At 40.0% G+C, this 17,054-nt stretch overlaps 2 protein-coding genes across 2 annotated transcripts; both read right to left on the reverse strand.

Annotated features, from left to right (window-relative positions):
- Positions 1-357: 357 nt before the first annotated feature.
- On the reverse strand, positions 358-7,872 carry LOC109927635 (extracellular calcium-sensing receptor-like). Its single transcript, XM_020527627.2, has 6 exons — positions 7,658-7,872; positions 6,799-7,090; positions 3,479-4,312; positions 3,133-3,360; positions 1,396-1,519; positions 358-1,289 (listed from the first exon to the last, which is right to left on the reverse strand). Exons 1-6 carry the CDS (start codon positions 7,870-7,872, stop codon positions 358-360), a joined length of 2,625 nt encoding a protein of 874 aa, XP_020383216.2.
- A 906-nt stretch (positions 7,873-8,778) lies between these two features.
- LOC125481678 (extracellular calcium-sensing receptor-like) lies at positions 8,779-13,449 on the reverse strand (the record flags this gene model as incomplete). The annotated part of the gene is made up of 4 exons (XM_048593535.1): positions 8,779-9,680; positions 9,802-9,916; positions 10,932-11,158; positions 13,163-13,449. Coding segments are annotated over 4 exons (1,531 nt in total), but the record flags the coding sequence as incomplete, so codon positions are not given.
- Positions 13,450-17,054: the final 3,605 nt, after the last annotated feature.

Here is a 17,054-nt window from a genome sequence, read left to right on the forward strand (position 1 = left end):
AACAGGCCAAGTTTCAGAACTGATTTTTTTATTGAGAGATAAAGCAAGTTTCAAATCGAAATTCCACGCAATGAAGAGATTCAGGACACGACAAGGAAACTAAAAGTGACTTTGATAGATATTTAAATACAAATAGGTCATACACGACTTTCCATTCCGATAAAAGCTCGGGGAGATGTTCAAAATAGTAAAAATTAACAGCCGAACTTCAAATTGCACTTCCTGCTGGTTATTTTAGCTTTGTTCGATTGTGTAAAATGGGTGCTGGTAAAACACTCAGCTTTACGTCTGTCCACAAGGAATTAGTATTCGCTACCATTACGTCAAAAAATAAATACCTACGAAAATATCCGGGCCTCATTTATGAACATTTCCAAAGCTTTTTTTGGAAGACACCGAGCCCATCATGTTCCTCTTTGTATTCTTTTCTTTATTCAGAAGAATAATATAACATTTTGGAGCAAAAATGCAAATAAGCAGACCAAAACTGGAGGCCAAAATAGCAAATACTTCAACTGCCACAGCATATTTTCCTGGCGAACTTATGTAAGCTGGAATGAAAGTTATCCAAACTGCACAAAAGATAAGCATGCTAAACGTTATGTGCTTAGCTTCATTAAAGTTATCTGGAAGTTGTCGAGCTAGAAAAGCTACCACAAAACACACGCAGGAAAGAAATCCAATATAACCGAGAACACAATAGAATGCTAACGAAGATCCCACGTTGCATTCAAACTCGATTATCTCATGAGAGTGACTAGTGCTTCTCAAAGGATAAGGTGGAAATAGAATTAACCAGGCAGTACATATTGCACATTGTACCAGGGTAAGGATGTAAACCATCAGCCGTTGTTGTCTTGGTCCAAACCACTTCATCATATTATTGTTGGGAAACTTTGCTTTGAATGCCATCACCACGACAATTGTTTTACTCAAAACACATGATATGCAAAGAACAAAACTAATACCAAACTCTACGTGGCAGAGCATACAAGACCAAACTAAAGGTTCACCGATGAACGTAATTGAACACAGAAAGCAAAGTGTGAGGGCAAAGAGAAGAAGGAAGCTTAACTCAGAGTTATTAGCTTTAACAATTGGAGTGAGTCTATAGACGTAGAATATTGCGAATACAGCAACAGTGGTGCAGGCTCCAAACAACGCCAGTGCCACCAAAGTGATTCCCATCATCTCGAGAAAGGAAAGAAACTCGATTTCCTTTGGGATGCACTGATCCCGTCTTTCATTAGATTTGAATTCCAAAGGACACTTTATGCAATGAATGGAATCTAAGAAGTAACACAACACTTCGTCATTATGCGAGGAATCTTAACGCCTGAGCAACGCAGACATCACGTTTAAGCAGGAATGTCATTTACAATGGTGTTTTCTTACCAGTTGTGTTGCTAATTTCACCTTGTGCACATTGTATGCAATCAAAACAGCAAATGGGTTGTCCTTTTCTTTCTGCTTTCCTTGTTCCTGCATGGCAACTTTCAGAGCAAACAGCTTTAGGAACCTCATTATTAAAATGAATACAAAAGCGGAGAAATATTAGCTATTCCGTGTGGCAAATGTACAACATTAAGTCTAGTGTACAGCACAAAATCTATTTCTGTCAGCTTTGTTCGGACTGTCCTTTTTGAAATAATATGTCAGTTTATGACCTCATAATGTCCAAGTTTATAGCCAATGTAAAGTGCTTGGAATAGGTTTGACGTTACAGAGCCAGTATATTTTTGGTGAATTCAGATTCTTGCAATAACATTCATGTCATGTCTTTGGAGTAGCTTCATTCATTGTTGAAAAAACAAAATAGGAAGCAACGAAATAAAATTGGATGTAATTTGCTACTGTTTAATGGCTAAAATGAAAACCAGATTCAGAAATAAAAATGTTTTTCTGAATTCATTAACATTGCTGGTCAGCCCAACATTTATTGCCATCCCTAGTTGCCTTTGAGCTGCCTGCCTGAGCTGCTGAGATCCATTTGCTGTAGATAGGACCGTATTATTATGAGAGGAACTGTGACATATTTTCAAGTCCAGGTGGTGAGTGGCTGCCAGGGGGGTTTGCATGGTGATGGTGTTCTCATGGATTTGTTGCCAATGTTCTTCTAGATGGAAGTGAGCATATGTTTGGAAGATGCTGCCCGAGGTGCATTGTTGAATCACTGCAATGTACCTTGTAGGTGCTGCTACTGAGCATCTGTGGTCGAGGAAGTGAATGTTTGTGGATGCAGTATCAATCAGGTGGGCTACTTTTTCCTGGATGGTGAAAAGTATCTTCAGAGTTATTGGAACTACACCCATCCAGATAAGTGTGAGGATTCTATCACAGTCCTGACCTGTCACCTATAGGTGGTGGTTATGTTTTGGAGAGTGCAGAGGTGAGTTACCTATTGCAGGTTTCCTAGCATCTGATCTGCTGTTGTAGCCACAGAACTTGTATGATTCGTCCAGTTAAGTTTCTTGTAAAAGGTATTTCCTGGGAAGTTGATGGTGTGGGATTCAGTGATGCTGATGCTATTGAAAATCAAGGGGAAATGAGGAGATGATTAGATCCTCCCTTCCTGAATATAGTAATTGCTTAGTACTTGTATGGCATAAATGTGTTTGTGACCAAGATGAATATGAACCATAATGTCTCTTGACATCAAACTAATGGATCCACTTCTCCCTGAATTTATACTGTCAAACCTCTGCAACCACTTTTCAGTATGTTTAGATTTTGCTCCTTTCTTCATGCATTCATCTGTTCATTCAGTGTCATTTAAGATAAAGTTACATTTATACCTTGTTCTTAAGCTGCACTCTGACGTTTTATAATTTTTAATTTCATCCGTTATGTGCAAATATGTTCTGCTGTTGAAATGATTAGAAGTAAAATATCCCTCTGGTTTTATATTCTTGGTTAATCAAGCTAAGCGACTTTCGAATTGGTGAGCAGAACTTTTCCATTTCAAAATGTTTAATAAGTGGCAATTTTACTCCACATCAGGAAATGGGCAGCATCACGAAGGGCACCTATTTGATACAACAACCACGAGTTCGCTTTTCCGTTTCAGAGAAAGGAAATAGAAATTAAAAGCCAAGCAGCTTTTAAAAAGAGATAGTTCTCCACAAATCTTACCGACTTCTGACCTCTATTCCAAACAATTGTCCCTTCTGTTATCGAAAATTCTTCTCCAGAACGAGCTGACCCATCATAGTGCCCAACATTTACAATATCAATGTTACCGAGGGCATTCGGTTGCCAGTTTACAATATCATATGTTGCGACAGGGTCTCCGTTTTCATCAAAATAAATCTTTTCGCCAATCTTGGTTATGAAACTCACTGTTCTCATGTAATATAGTAACTTAAAAAAAAACAAAGTCATAACACGTTTACATTAATTGCAAATATTCAACCGTGACTTCGACAACTTTGGATATATATGTAAATACAGTTATCAAACTATGTTAAATGTTCCTCACCTGCCACGGTTGAAAATTTGAAACATTTGCACAACTCCCATTGGTGAAAGGGCCTTCCCCAATTTTACATGACGCCATATTGTGAAGTGCATGAGCTATAGCATAAGTTGCTTTGTACACGTTGTAAGTGACTCTGTATTGGAACACATCCGTAAATTCATTTTGGACATTCTGTAAATTTTCTCTTCCTGTGCATTCTTTAACATCTGAATCAGTTTGTCGAGGGTCTGTTTTGTTTCTACCACTTAGAGTGCAGCGGAAACAACTTTCCCAAAACATTTTCACCAAGAGGTTTCCGGGATACAAGGATGGATGAACGTTCCTGAGGAACTCCCTCAACCCTGGTATACCGACTTTGGGAATTGCAACCCCAAGTGCACCAGAAGCAATCTTTTTACTTTCCTCCGGAGGAAGAAGCAATGTGGAAACCCATGATTCGGTTCCAATCCATTGTATGCCGCTGACATTTTGTCTAAACATTTCTTTTAGTAGAGTACGCATGTTTGATTCTCCCACAAAGGCAACGACAACTTTTGTAGAAGAGGTTTTTATGGTGTCAATGGTTTTCAACAACTTCTCTCGAGCGTGTGTTATATGAAATGATTCGGAAAAGGCTATACAAACGCCTAATTGTTGGACTGCCTCTTCAAATGCTTGCATTCCAAAGTTCCCATAGTCATCGTCACTCTTAACTGTCCCAATCCAAGTCCATCCGAAATGTTTCACTAACTGGGCTAATGCTTTAGCCTGATAGTAATCACTCGGTATTGTTCGAAAAAATGACGGATATTCCTTCCTATTGCTGAGGCACGCACAGGTTGCAAAGTAACTAACCTGTCACAAAAAGAACAAAAACATTTGTGTTTCGATTATGATCTGTGGTTGTTCATGATATCAAGTCAAAACTATTCGTGGAGAAGTGCAAAGATTCCAGGTCGTGTCGTGCTTAAAGAAGTGGCCCTTCTTAAACGGAGAATATACTGCTAAATGAATAAATTCTAAACGTCCCATTCAAATATTTACTCCCAGCATTTCATCCCAAGCATTGCCCTTTCTTGATCCGCATTGACTTCGCTGCAAGCACGCACACTGTGCAATCTTCACAATTTAACATGAAGGACTTCTACGAACATTCTCTTACTCCCTCTCCCTGGCGAGTTACCTGGGGAGAATTCTAACTGTGTGTAATAATGTATAGAGGATCTACTGTTGATCTCATCTTTTGTGCCTTCACATTGAGGTCAATGGAGGCACAAGAGAAGCAATGCGTAGGATATGTGCCTAATTCTACATGACCTGTTGTACACCATTGCCGATATTTAAAATTACTCTTCAACCAACCCCTTATACCTTTCGCTAAATTTTCAATAGTATCTGTTTTTTAATTCAAGGTTGCGAGGTAGAACCTTGAAGAATTTCATCCAGCCTCTCGCAGGAAAATTAAGCTCACTGTCTGTCAGGCATGAATTACACATGTCCCAGTAAGCCGATACCGAAACATTTAGCTTACTTTTAAATTATTTCAACTTCTAAAGTAATGTTTGCGTTGTGTAGTTTAGCATTCCGTTTATCGTTAGGTTTGCTGCTGGGTAGGTTTTGTAGACATTACATTTATATGCTAAGTTGCTTCCGTTTCAAATTTTACAAATCCTTAATTTCAAAATTTCAAGAAACAGTGGTCTGGGTTATCACTTTACCCCTTGACCTTTGTAGCAGAGTTGATAACACAAGAGTATTTAACAATATGTAAGTTATTTGTTCTCAGCTTTGCCTCTTGTAGAATGTTTTTTCCTGCCTTACTGGACGAAAAGTTGTCTTGTGTCGTCGAGCATGACATTCGCTCATTTTTGAAGCTACAGCTTCTGTCTTCACAGATGTGCTTGACGTCTCCAGTATTTTGACCGTTATCTGTTTTTGTTTTAAATTGCGCCTCAAAATCGACAGCACGTGATTAAATAAAAAATCCCTGACCACTGGGTTCATTTCGGCAATGAGCTGTTTCCAATAAATGGGTTAAGGCCTCAGTTTAAACATGAGACAGACACATGACGTAACAGACAAAATTTTGAAAAGCGAGCGATATGACACTTAAGTAAGGTCCGTCATGGCTGGATTCATCACTCGTAAATTAGTTAACATGGTTCATGATAAGAATACATCAAAAATTTGACAAACAAGTGCACAAAAGGAAAATGTTGCAGAGCTCTCGAACAAAAATAGAAGTTGCTGGTAAAGCTCAGCAGGTCTGGCAGTATCTGTGAATTAAAAAAAAAAATTCAGACTTAACGTTTCGGGTCCGGTGACCCTTCCTCAGAACTCAGAGCTCTTGTGGTGCAGTGGTAGCATCCTGACCTGTGGACCAGATGCCATTTCATCTTGCCCATAGGGTGTGATAGCATCAATAGACAGGTTGATTAAAAATTGCGTAAAACTCTGATAAAGTAATTAGTTTAATTATTTCGGATCTCTTCGTACGAACAAAGGGTGAAGGTGCAGTGTACATGTGCCATCTGCCTGTCACCATGGCAACCAGTGGCGATTAAATTCAAGGAATACTTTCGGAATACAAAGAAAGCCCCAACAACGGTGACCATCAAGCTATGATCGTTCTAAAACAAAAGTTCCCATCTTGTTCTCGGATATCTGTCCGGCATGTGATTCCACGTAATGTTCTGAAGAAAGGTCACTGGACCCAAAACGTTAACTCTGTTTTCTGTCCACAGATGCCACCATACCTGCTGAGACTTTCCGGCAGTTTCTGCCTTTGTTCCACGTAATGTGATTCACTCTAACAAAAACGGAAAGATCTGTGGATGCTGTAAATCAGAATCTGAGTGATTCACTCTAAACCTGGTTCGCAGATGATCTAGGAAGCATTCACTCAAGGGTAACTGATGACTGGAAACGAATATGTTTTGCCAGCACAGATTGGATCTCAGAAAACAATAAAAAATGAACTTAAATTGCCAAATTTTGCAACTATTTTTGAACGTTTTCGTTCCCATACTTTACTTCTGTTTATCATCAGATTTCTGAAATGAGACTTTCGAAGCAGTACCTTAGAGGAAGAGGGATAAAAACCTCGTTATAAAGCTATAACTAAACAGAACCAAGGAGTAATCAGCAGTAATTGTCCTGGACCGTCTCACCATCCTGAGTGAACATTCTGAAGGGGAGTTTCATCTCTCTCTAGTTCAACAACAGACATTACAAAAATTTACGTAGATGATGGTTTAACTGACGCATATGACACCATATCATATACTATTGATCCAAATTTATTCATATTGTCTAACCGAGTTATTAAACGCCTATCTTACCATTGGGATCCTGAAGGTACCCATAGGAGGTGCTATTGCTAAAGACCTCGTGGATCCAGAATCAGCAACAATCGCAGAAACAATGGAGGAGCTTTTGCAGTTATCAGAGGACGCGTTTGCCTCCGGTTTGTTCAGAAACGCCATTGCTGCTTTTAGCGATAACTGGGTCAACTTACAAGAATCGTATATGCGGTATCCCAGTGTGACACCGGGTAGCAGAGCTGTATCGTTATTTATTTCCTCGATTGCAAAAACCATCGCCAGTGCCCAACGGAAAGGACGGAACTGAAAGCTGCAGAGAAGGTAAAGAGACAAGATTTAAAAAAAAACATAGGAAACAGCGATGACAGTTATATCCAAGAGGACCCATATTATTAGCTATAATTCAGTGGTAACGGGGTGTTGGTGGATATATGTTCCAACTCAGACGCTGAGTGCAAAATCTTAACTGACATTAAACAAAGATCTGACAATGTGCTCAATTTCAAATACGACGTGAAGGGGATTCCCGACCTTCCTTCCTCGATCCAACAGAAGTATTTCGAAGAAGAGCAGGAGAACTTTCACAATGCCTTCACCGATAATTATCACTCATGCTAAAAGAGGTTTCTGAGTTTTGATTACAAGACTGATTGTGGGAGCTGGGGCTGCATGCTTTGCCGTATTAAGAATCTTAAAACATTGACTAAATTGCAAAAGTACATGATTGATTATAAAGCACTTTGGAACGGACCACAAAAATAAGGTTAACAATTTAAAAAAAAAACAATCTTAAATTCTCAAATTAATTCAAAATGTGAAGCAGCATGAAGGCAGATGACTACTAAACGAAATGGAGTGTCTAATGGCACCCACTAACCTGACGCATTTTGCCGCCTCCGGGTGACTGCTGAACGAGAGTTGGCGATGCTCAACTTGGTAAGTATGCACGTCAAAAATTCCACCCAACATAATATTTCCATTCTTCGACAGGCCCAGTAAATCAAACCTACCCCAAAGTTTGCAAGCCTGCTCATTACTGGACCATGCCTGGGCAACAGCAGAATTCACCACGAAAAGGAACCAATAATGCATCTTTGACTGGGTAAGGAATTGTCTTTGAACTACAGTCGGATGAATTTTTTATATAAGCTCCAGCTGTTTCCTTTAAAATCGCCTTTATGTTGCTAAATCGATTTCAATCTCTGCTGAACATCAACAAATTACTAGGCGAGTCCCTTAAGAAAACACATCATCACTTTTGGCAACATGAGAATCATGAAGGAAATAATTGCAAACGTAATCACCTGTGTACCCTCAATCCCGTTGAGGCGGCACAATGTTTAGCGCTGCTACTTCACAGCGCCAAGGTACTCGGGTTCGATTTCAGCTTCGGGCCACTATTTGCGCGGAGTTTGTACATTTGCCCAAGACTGCATGGAATCCCTCCCACAATCCCGAAATGTGCAGGTCTATGGATCCTTTGAAGTGGTCTTCCAGCAGAACAATTGGAACTAGATTTTTTCCCCTGTGGGATTCAGAACCGACATTTGCTAGCGATGAGAATAGTGTCGTCATCTCCTTTCCGCTGACCTCATATGGGTCAATGTTAATTTGTTTCAAATCGTTGTTCATATTGCAAATGTGCCAAAGGTCACCACTTCTGGGTTTGAAAACTGCCGGCATTATTTCAAATTACTTAGAAGGGCAAAAGGTTTCAAACATCTGCACACAGGTTAAGCAAGCTGTTTAATGTTACTGTTATGCAATGGCTTTGTGAATAATATGTCACTGACAGGAATCAACTCAGGCCTGACTTGCCTCCTAGATGCAACAAAAAAAATCATCTTTGATTGCCAGTTTCCAATGATGACCGTAAGCTGTGATTTGATTATTAGGCAGCAATTGCTGAACAATCTGGATCAATTTAAGATCCTTCGTTGAGCTAATATAGTGCTACAAAGGTGTTAAATCAAGGGAAAATGAGGAGTATCTTTTATTTCAAGTGACTTTTTGCATCAAATATTTCTTTGTATTCTTTTCCAGTTTTAACAGGATAATGTAACATTTAGGAACAAAAATGCAGACAAGTAGGCCAAAGCTGGATACCAGAATGGCAAACGCTTCTCCAGCCACCATGTGTTTGCCAGGAGAACTCACATCAGAAGGAATGAATGTTATCCAAACTGCACAGAATGTAAACATGCTAAAAGTAATACATTTGGCCTCGTTGAAATTGTTTGGCAATCTGCGAGTTAAAAAAGCAACCACAAAGCAAACACAGGACAAAAATCCAATATGACCAAGAACCAAGGAAAAGGCTTTCACAGACCCAACATCACATTCTAAGATAATAATATCTTTAAAATAATTAGCATTTTTCAATGAATAGGGTGGTGATGCAATTAGCCAGGCCGTGCATATTAGACATTGTACAAATGTAAGGGTGAAAATGGCCAGGCGTTGTTGTACTGGCCCAAACCACTTCATCATGTTACTATTAGGAAGAGTTGCATTAAAGGCCATCATTACAACAACGGTTTTGCTCAAAACACAAGAAACACAGAGAACAAAAGTAATCCCAAATACTATGTGGCATAGCATGCAAAACCAGTCTGAAGGTTTTCCAATGAACATTATTGAGTGGAGAAGGCACAGCACTAAAGCAAAAAGAAACAGAAAGCTTAATTCTGCATTGTTGACTTTAACAAAGGGAGTGTTGATGTGAATGCAGAAAATTATGATTACAGATACTGTGAAGCTGGTTCCAGTTAATGCCAGTTTCAGCAAAACAATTCCCATGATCTCCTCAAAGGAGAGAAATTTTGTTATCTTCAGTATGCATTGGTTTTGCTGTTCATTTGGCCAATAATCCCAAGGACATTTTACGCATGTGGAGGAATCTATTTTTAAAAAAGTAAGAGTACATGAAATAATGGTTCTTCTAGAAATTAAAATGATATAAATAGGTCAAAAAAATGAATGAATAGTTAAGTATATACGTGTGTTTACATGCATACGTACCTGTAATATTACTGATCTCACCTTCAGCACACTCCACACAATCAAAGCAGCAATTAGGTTGCCCTTTTCTGGCAGCTTTCCTTGTTCCAGCAGTACAACTTTCATAGCAAATTGCCTTATGTAAATGAGATGAATAAATGTCTAGAGCCTTGCAAGATCCAACACTGGGTCTCGAGATGAGAAACACAGACTAATGTCAGAAAAGTCGCAATTGTATGTGGGATCGAAGTTTGATTTGGATTTGTGCTGTACTAACCATAAAAGGTGGCTGGGAAAGGCGAAAACGTGGAAAAGGTGGTTTAATGATATCCCAATGGACCATGTAAGGAACTACCAGTTGACCTCGATTGTAAACAAACATAGAAAATATTGGAAAAACCCAGCAGGCCTGGCAGATTCTGTGGAAACAGAAACAAGAACTAACGTTTCTTCTGAAAATAAAATCATATCAACTGAATTTCTCTCTCCAGAGATGCTACCAGGTCTGTTGAACGTCTCCAGCATTTCATGGGTTTATTTTAGAATTCCAACATCCACAATATTTTGCATTTGTCTGACCTATATTTGGAAGATTCTTGTGGGAACTTAAACAATTCATTGGTCTTTATTCATTCACAACTTGTAGGCATTGCTGGCAATGACAGTATTTATCTTTGTGAAGTTAGTGGTGGCAACTGATTGGCGATCTAGGCCATTTCACCGAGTAGTTATGACTCAAACACATTGCTGTCAATCTGGAGTCACGCCAGGCAGCATCGTTTCCCCCTGGAGAGCAGGAGGACATCAGTTTGACATTTTAACAAGAATTTGTGGAAATTTCATTCTAGATTTGTTTCTGGTTAACTCAATTTAAGTTTGCCAACAGCCATAGTGCTATTTAGACAGATCACAAGATGAGTAGTTCAGGGTTCTACATTACTAGCAGAAGCATTTTAATCCGGTCCCTCATAGTTATTGTTGTTGTCTTATTCCATTCTGGCCTTTCCTCGCAGGATAGCCATTGTAACAGGGCATCCGTGAGGATGAATTGGACAAGGAGCTGTATTTGCATAGACTTCCCTGCCTCATCAATAGTAATTTATTGATTTGAAAGAACAAAAAGAAAGATATCAAGACAATAAATTTTAGACTACCTTCCTTCGCCCCTCACTCCAAACAACTGCTTCTTCGACAACGGAGAATTCTTCGCCTGGAGGCGCAGATCCATCATAATATCCGACCGTAACTATATCAGCCGCAACCCCAGCACTTTGCCAGTTTACAATGTCGTACCTTGCCACAGGATCCCCAATTTCGTTGAAGTGCACAGTTTCTGCAATCTTAGCGGTGAAATTGACCATTTCAAATACTGCAAAAGCTTTAAGACAAAACAAATGAAATAGCATGAACTACAAAAGAGAAACAACTTTTTTGAAGGCGTTTATTTTCTGTGCTACCTCGAATATATTTGGAGCACTGTCAGATTCTTTTTCACCTGTAATGTAGTTTCAATACCTGGTGTGAATGAAAATCGGACGGATTGTCACGTGTTATTCTGGGACGCCTTTTTCACAGTGTCACATCCGACCATGTTGCGCAGAGCATGCGCTGCAGCATAAGTTGCCTTAAACACATTATGTGACTCTCAACTGAGATGCGTCAGTATAGGTATTTTTAATGGTTTTCAAATTCTCTCGGCCTGTACATTTGGACGTTTGTTCTGTTCCATTTGCTCGATTCTCTGCCGAGCTCAGACGACAATTGAAAGTTGTTTCCCAAAATTATTTCAGTAAACTATTTCCTGGGTCTGCAGATGAGTGCGTTCGATACAGAAATGCCTCAAAACCGGGGATATTTGCGTGTAGAATTGAGATTCCTAACGCTCCAAAAATAAATCTTCGGCTTTCTTCCGAAGAAAGGATTGGTGTGGAACTCCAAGCTTCGCTTCCTATCCATTAGATGCCTTTGATGTTTTGTCTTGCAATCTCCTTTAGCAAAATTTCCATATCACCTTTAGCAACAAAGGCATCAAAGCACCTTTAGCATCTCGGACAAAATTCGTTGATTTATGAAAAAGATTAAAGGTAACCAAACCATTAACAATTAATAATAAACTGCAAATATATACTAAGATGATTCTGAATATCAAATGGACACTAGAAGAAAATAGTACAAACAAAATTTGGAAGCAATTGTTGTGAATATTTCATAGCTGCAGCCGAAAGTTGTCTCAAAAATTCTTTATACAATATTAATGAGACATGTGATCAATAAAGTATTTCTCGATCAGAAAAAAACATATCTGCCTTGTTTATTCAAAAACACTTCAATTTCAAATACCAGGTCGACTGCCAATGGTTAACGTTAACGAATAGTAATTGACATAAGTTTTCATTTGATTTTATATACCATAACAATGGCAAGTGAATGAATGAAATCGTAATGTGAAACTCCCATTCTTTGCAGTGATCTAGTCACCTTTCATTTCTCATTTTCACTGTTTATCTGAGGTGATTTTACTGTGAATCTCAAATGAGATGAAAGTTACATCAGTGTAGTCAACCTCATTACAGTTTTTTAGTCAAGGAATAGAAAACAAAAAAAAAGGGAAGTTATGATAGAGCTGTACATAATGATACACCACAGCAGAAGTATTGTAAATAGTTTTGCTCACCATAATATAACAAGGATGCACTTGCATTAGAGCGGGTGCAGAAGAGACTCACCAGATTGACTACTGGACAGGAGTGATATAGCTGTGAAGGGAGATTAGATCGGATAGGGATCTTTTCTTAAGAGAAATGGGTCCCGACCCGAAACATCAGCTTTCCTGCTCCTCTGATGCTCCCTGGCCTGTTGTGCTCCTCCAGCTCCACACTGTGTTATCTCAGACTGCAGCATCGGCAGTTTTTACTATCTCTTAGATCGGATAGGGTTGTTTTCCACAGAGCAGAAAAGGCTGAGGAGGGACCTGGTTAAGCTATGCAAAGTTCTGAGGGGCACAGGAAGTGTAGGTCGGGAGAAACTTTCCTCTTAGAGAAGGACTCACTAACCGGGAGTCTAGTTTTAAGGTAAGGAGCAGGAGCGTTAGAGGGAATTTGAGCACTTTATTTTCCGGTATCAGGAAGTCAATGCCTAAGACGGTGGTACAGGCAGGAACTCTTGAGACATTCAAGGACTATTTAGAAAGATACTTGAAAAGCCATACCATGCATGGCTACAAGCCAAGTTGGAAAATGGAATTGGAATAGACGGATGTTTCATAACAGGTGCGGTCACGAGGAACTGAAAGATATCTTTCCCTGCGGTCAAAAAAACTCCACGACACAATGCTATAACAATTTCGTGATGTTGTGCTGTCGTAATATTTGACGTAGTTTACTTTCCATAGGAATTCTGAAAGGGCTTAATAGCCTTGAAACTGCGGCGGACTGTGAAGATCCAGAATCCGCAACAATAGCATTCACATTCCGACAGTTATCCTCTGAAACTGCATCCCTTCGCCCATTCAAAATCTTTAAGGATGCTTTCATAGACAAGGACAGCATGCTACAAGAATCATAAATCTGGGAACCCAGCGTAAAGTGCGGGAGCAGTGTAGGGTTCCTGTTTATTTCTTCAATTGCGAACATCATAGCCTGCACAAAGCGAAATTCTCTGAAATCAAACCTAAAAAAAATACGACAGCAGAACGGGAAAGAAATGACATTGGTATTTGACGAATTAAATGATTTAGACAGATGCGGCGGTACGATTAATTGAGTTCTACAGTAGTTCATAATAAAAGTGTCAATACGAAAGCGTCAAAAGCAACAGCAAACGACACGGTGCCGGCGCACCAGAAAAACACTTCTCCTTCAACTCCTCAAACCCACATTTGCATAATGGTCTTCACAGCTGAAAGACAACTTTTTTTCACTGCAATTTGAGATATAATTCCATATGCAAAGAGGCTCAAATATGCACCCAACATGCAGAACATAACATCTCGTAAATATTTAAGGAGATGTTGTTCAGTGCAAAATCCAACTAACGTTTTACACTCTACCGCTTCGGGTTCGGTTGCAAATGACAGTTCCCGATATTCTACGTTGGAGTGCAAGCTGAAAATTCCGCCTAGAACAATGTCTCCAGCCTTGAATAAACTGAGTAAGTCGAATTCCTCCCACTGTTTACAGGCTGGCTGATGGTCCACCCATACAGGTGTTAACAGAGTGAACAGGCCCCAAAGCCAAAACATCTTTTATCAGCAAGAGTCACTGCGATTGGAATTTCCCAACAAAAACCTTTATATGCAGTTTCAGTTCACCATTTTGCAATTTCTTTCAATTGGAATTGATTCCAAATGAAGGAAATTTTGAGCCATCGCCTCAAAACCCACAAAGGTAATATCACACGGGCAAGTCTTGGCACATCCTAAGCTCCAGAGAAACATAGAAATCACTGGGATCTTATTCAGAGGGAATTCGTGATGTGCTTAAAGGGGGGAATCATCGTCATGAGGTGATATCTGATGCTGGACGATGGAGCTATATGAATAGAATTTTTGAATAGGCGTCTCAGGCAGCATAGACTAAATCCTCTCCCTCCACACCATTCTGCTATCAATGCGGAGAACAAGAGGGAACTTTATGACCCTCTATCTGGATTTTAGCAATTAACGGATTCAATATTTTCGTACATTGCAACAGTGACCGCATGCCAAAATGAAAACACTTCATTGGCCGTAAAATGTTCTGGTACCTGCTAAGAACGTTATAAAATGAAACACCTTTTTTCATTTTAAGGTCGGCTGGAAGGATTATTTTGAGGAATTCACGGATACGTATTTCACGTATGATTTGCAGCAGAAATATAAGCGCAAGTTAAAACAGAAAGTGCGAGTGAAACTCAGGTCTGGAATCATTTCTGAACAGAAAAGAGAATTAATGCTTTTACTCCAGTGACATCTTCAGAACTGAACTGACCATCTTGAAGAAGTCGCAGGAGTCGAAACATTAACGCTGCGTTATCTCCTCAGATACTGCCAGACCTGCTGAGTCTTTCTCGCAATCATCTTTCTGTTTGTTTCAGATCTCCAGCATCTGCAGTTCTTTGTGGGGTTTTGTATCAGTTCAAATGGATGCATTCGGCAACAATTATTATGAAATTCAATGGCCTGCCTTACCAATGGCAATTGTACTGAGCTTCAAGCAACGGCACAGCAATCAGGCAACATGATCATGAAAGAATCATCTTAACGTCTGCGTGGTTTTAATCTTCACGAATTGCCACGAACACTATGCTATCACCCTGAGACCGCCAAACAATGCCATGAACTGTTCCGAGATCAGCAATGTTTCTATTTTTGAATGAGCCAAAATTTCCAGCGACAGTTTGGCAGCGAACCAGGCCATCTGTCAGACCTCTCGGTAGGAGAGCATTTCGGTGATGGTGATCACGACCCTCTGACCTTTATGTCTCTCCCTGTCATGGAGAGGAATGGGAGCAGACGGTTTGGGAAAGTATTTAACTGGGGGAGGGGGAATTACACTGCTATTAGGCAAGAACTACGGCGCAACAATTGGGATCAGATGTTCTCAGGGAAATACACGACAGAAATGTGGAGGTTGTTTTGGGAGCAGTTGCTGCAAGTACTAGATAGGTTTGTCCCACTGAGGCAAGGAGAGGATGGTAAGGTGAAGGAACCTTGGATGTTAAGACATATGGAACACCTAGTCAAGAGGAAGAAAGAAGCTTACTTAAGGTTGAGGAAGCAAGAATTGGACAGGGATCTAGAGGTCTACAAGGTAGCCAGAAAGGATCTGAAGAATGGACTTAGGAGAGTGAGAAGTGGGTATGAGAAAACCTTGGCAGTGAGGATCAGGGAAAACTCCAAGGTGTTCTATGCTTGTGTGAGGAACAAGAGGATGGCCAGAGTGAGGGTAGAGCCAGTCAGGGCTACTGGAGGAAACTTGTGTGCAGAGTTAGAGGAGGTGGGGGAGGTCCTTTATAAATACTTTGCTTCAGTATTCACCAGTGAGATGGACCTTGAATTTTGTGAGGATAGCATGAAACAGGCAGATATGCTCGAACAGGTTGATGTTAGAAAGGAAGATGTGCTAGAAATTTTGAAATAACATGAGGATAGATAATTTCCCTGGGCCAGATGGGATCTACCCAAGGTTTATACGGGAAGTAAGGGAAGAGATTGCTGCCCCTCTGACAACGATCTTTGCGTCCTCACTGTCCACTGGAGTAGTACCAGAAGATTGGAGGATGGAAAATGTCATCCCCTTGTTCAAGAAAGGGAATAGGGATAATCCTCAAAATTACTGACAGGTCAGTCTTGCTTCTGTGTTGGGCAAATTAGTGGAGAGGATTCGGAGAGGTAGTATTTATGATTATTTGAAAAAACACAGTTTGAGTAGAAATAGTCAGCATGGCTTTGTGACAGGCAGGTCATGCCTCACAAGCCTTATTGAATTCTTTGAGGATGTGATAAAACACATTGATGAAGGTAGAGCAGTGGATGTGGTGTATATGGATTTTAGCAAAGCGTTTGATAAGGTTCCACATGGAAGGCTCATTCAGAAAGTAAGGAGGCATGGGATTCAGGGAAATTTGGCTGTCTGGATACAAAACTGGCTGTCCAATAGAAGACAGAGTGTGGTAGCAGATGGAAAGTATTCAGCCTGGAGCTCAGTGACCAGTAGTGTTCCGCAGAGAAATGTTCTGGAACCTATCCTCTTTGTGATCTTTATAAATGACTTGGATGAGGAAGTGGAAGGGTGGATTAGTAAGTTTGCCAATGACATGAAGGTTGGTGCAGTTATGGATAACGTGGAGGGCTGTTGTAGGTTGCAACGGGACACTGACAGGATGCAGAGCTTGGCAAAGAAGTGGCAGATGGAATTCAACCCAGAAAAGTATAAAGCGATTCATTTGGAAGGTTGAATTTGAATGCAGAATACAGCGTTACTGGCAGGATTCTCAGCAGTGTAGAAGAACAGAGGGATCTTGGGGTCACGTCCATCGATCCCTCAAAGTTGATACCCCAGTTGATAGGGTTGTAAAGAAGGATTATGGTCAGGGGAATTGAGTTTAAGAGCTGTGAGGTTATGCTGCAGCTCTACAAAACCCTGGTTAGACCATACTTGGAATATTGTGTTCAGTTTTGGTCACTTCATATAGGAAAGATGTGGAAGCTTTAGAGAGAGTGCAGAGGAGATTTTAACAAACAGAATTAACATTTGGTAAATCTTCATGTATACAGTGATAAAAATGCTGATACA

The sequence above is a fragment of the Rhincodon typus genome, unplaced genomic scaffold, assembly GCF_021869965.1.
Source record: "Rhincodon typus isolate 14 unplaced genomic scaffold, sRhiTyp1.1 hic_rhity00003045, whole genome shotgun sequence".
In the NCBI taxonomy this organism is placed as follows: Eukaryota; Metazoa; Chordata; class Chondrichthyes; order Orectolobiformes; family Rhincodontidae; genus Rhincodon; species Rhincodon typus.

What these genes read in the sequence shown, in the direction of transcription:
- LOC109927635 (XM_020527627.2), bottom strand. Translation starts at nt 7,872, where the DNA reads ATGCATTATTGGTTCCTTTTCGTGGTGAATTCTGCTGTTGCCCAGGCA. An exon ending in GAGGCGGCAAAATGCGTCAG is followed by an intron (nt 7,091 to 7,657) that starts GTTAGTGGGTGC and finishes CCTTCTCTGCAG; the next exon opens with CTTTCAGTTCCGTCCTTTCC. An exon ending in GTACCTTCAGGATCCCAATG is followed by an intron (nt 4,313 to 6,798) that starts GTAAGATAGGCG and finishes TTTTTGTGACAG; the next exon opens with GTTAGTTACTTTGCAACCTG.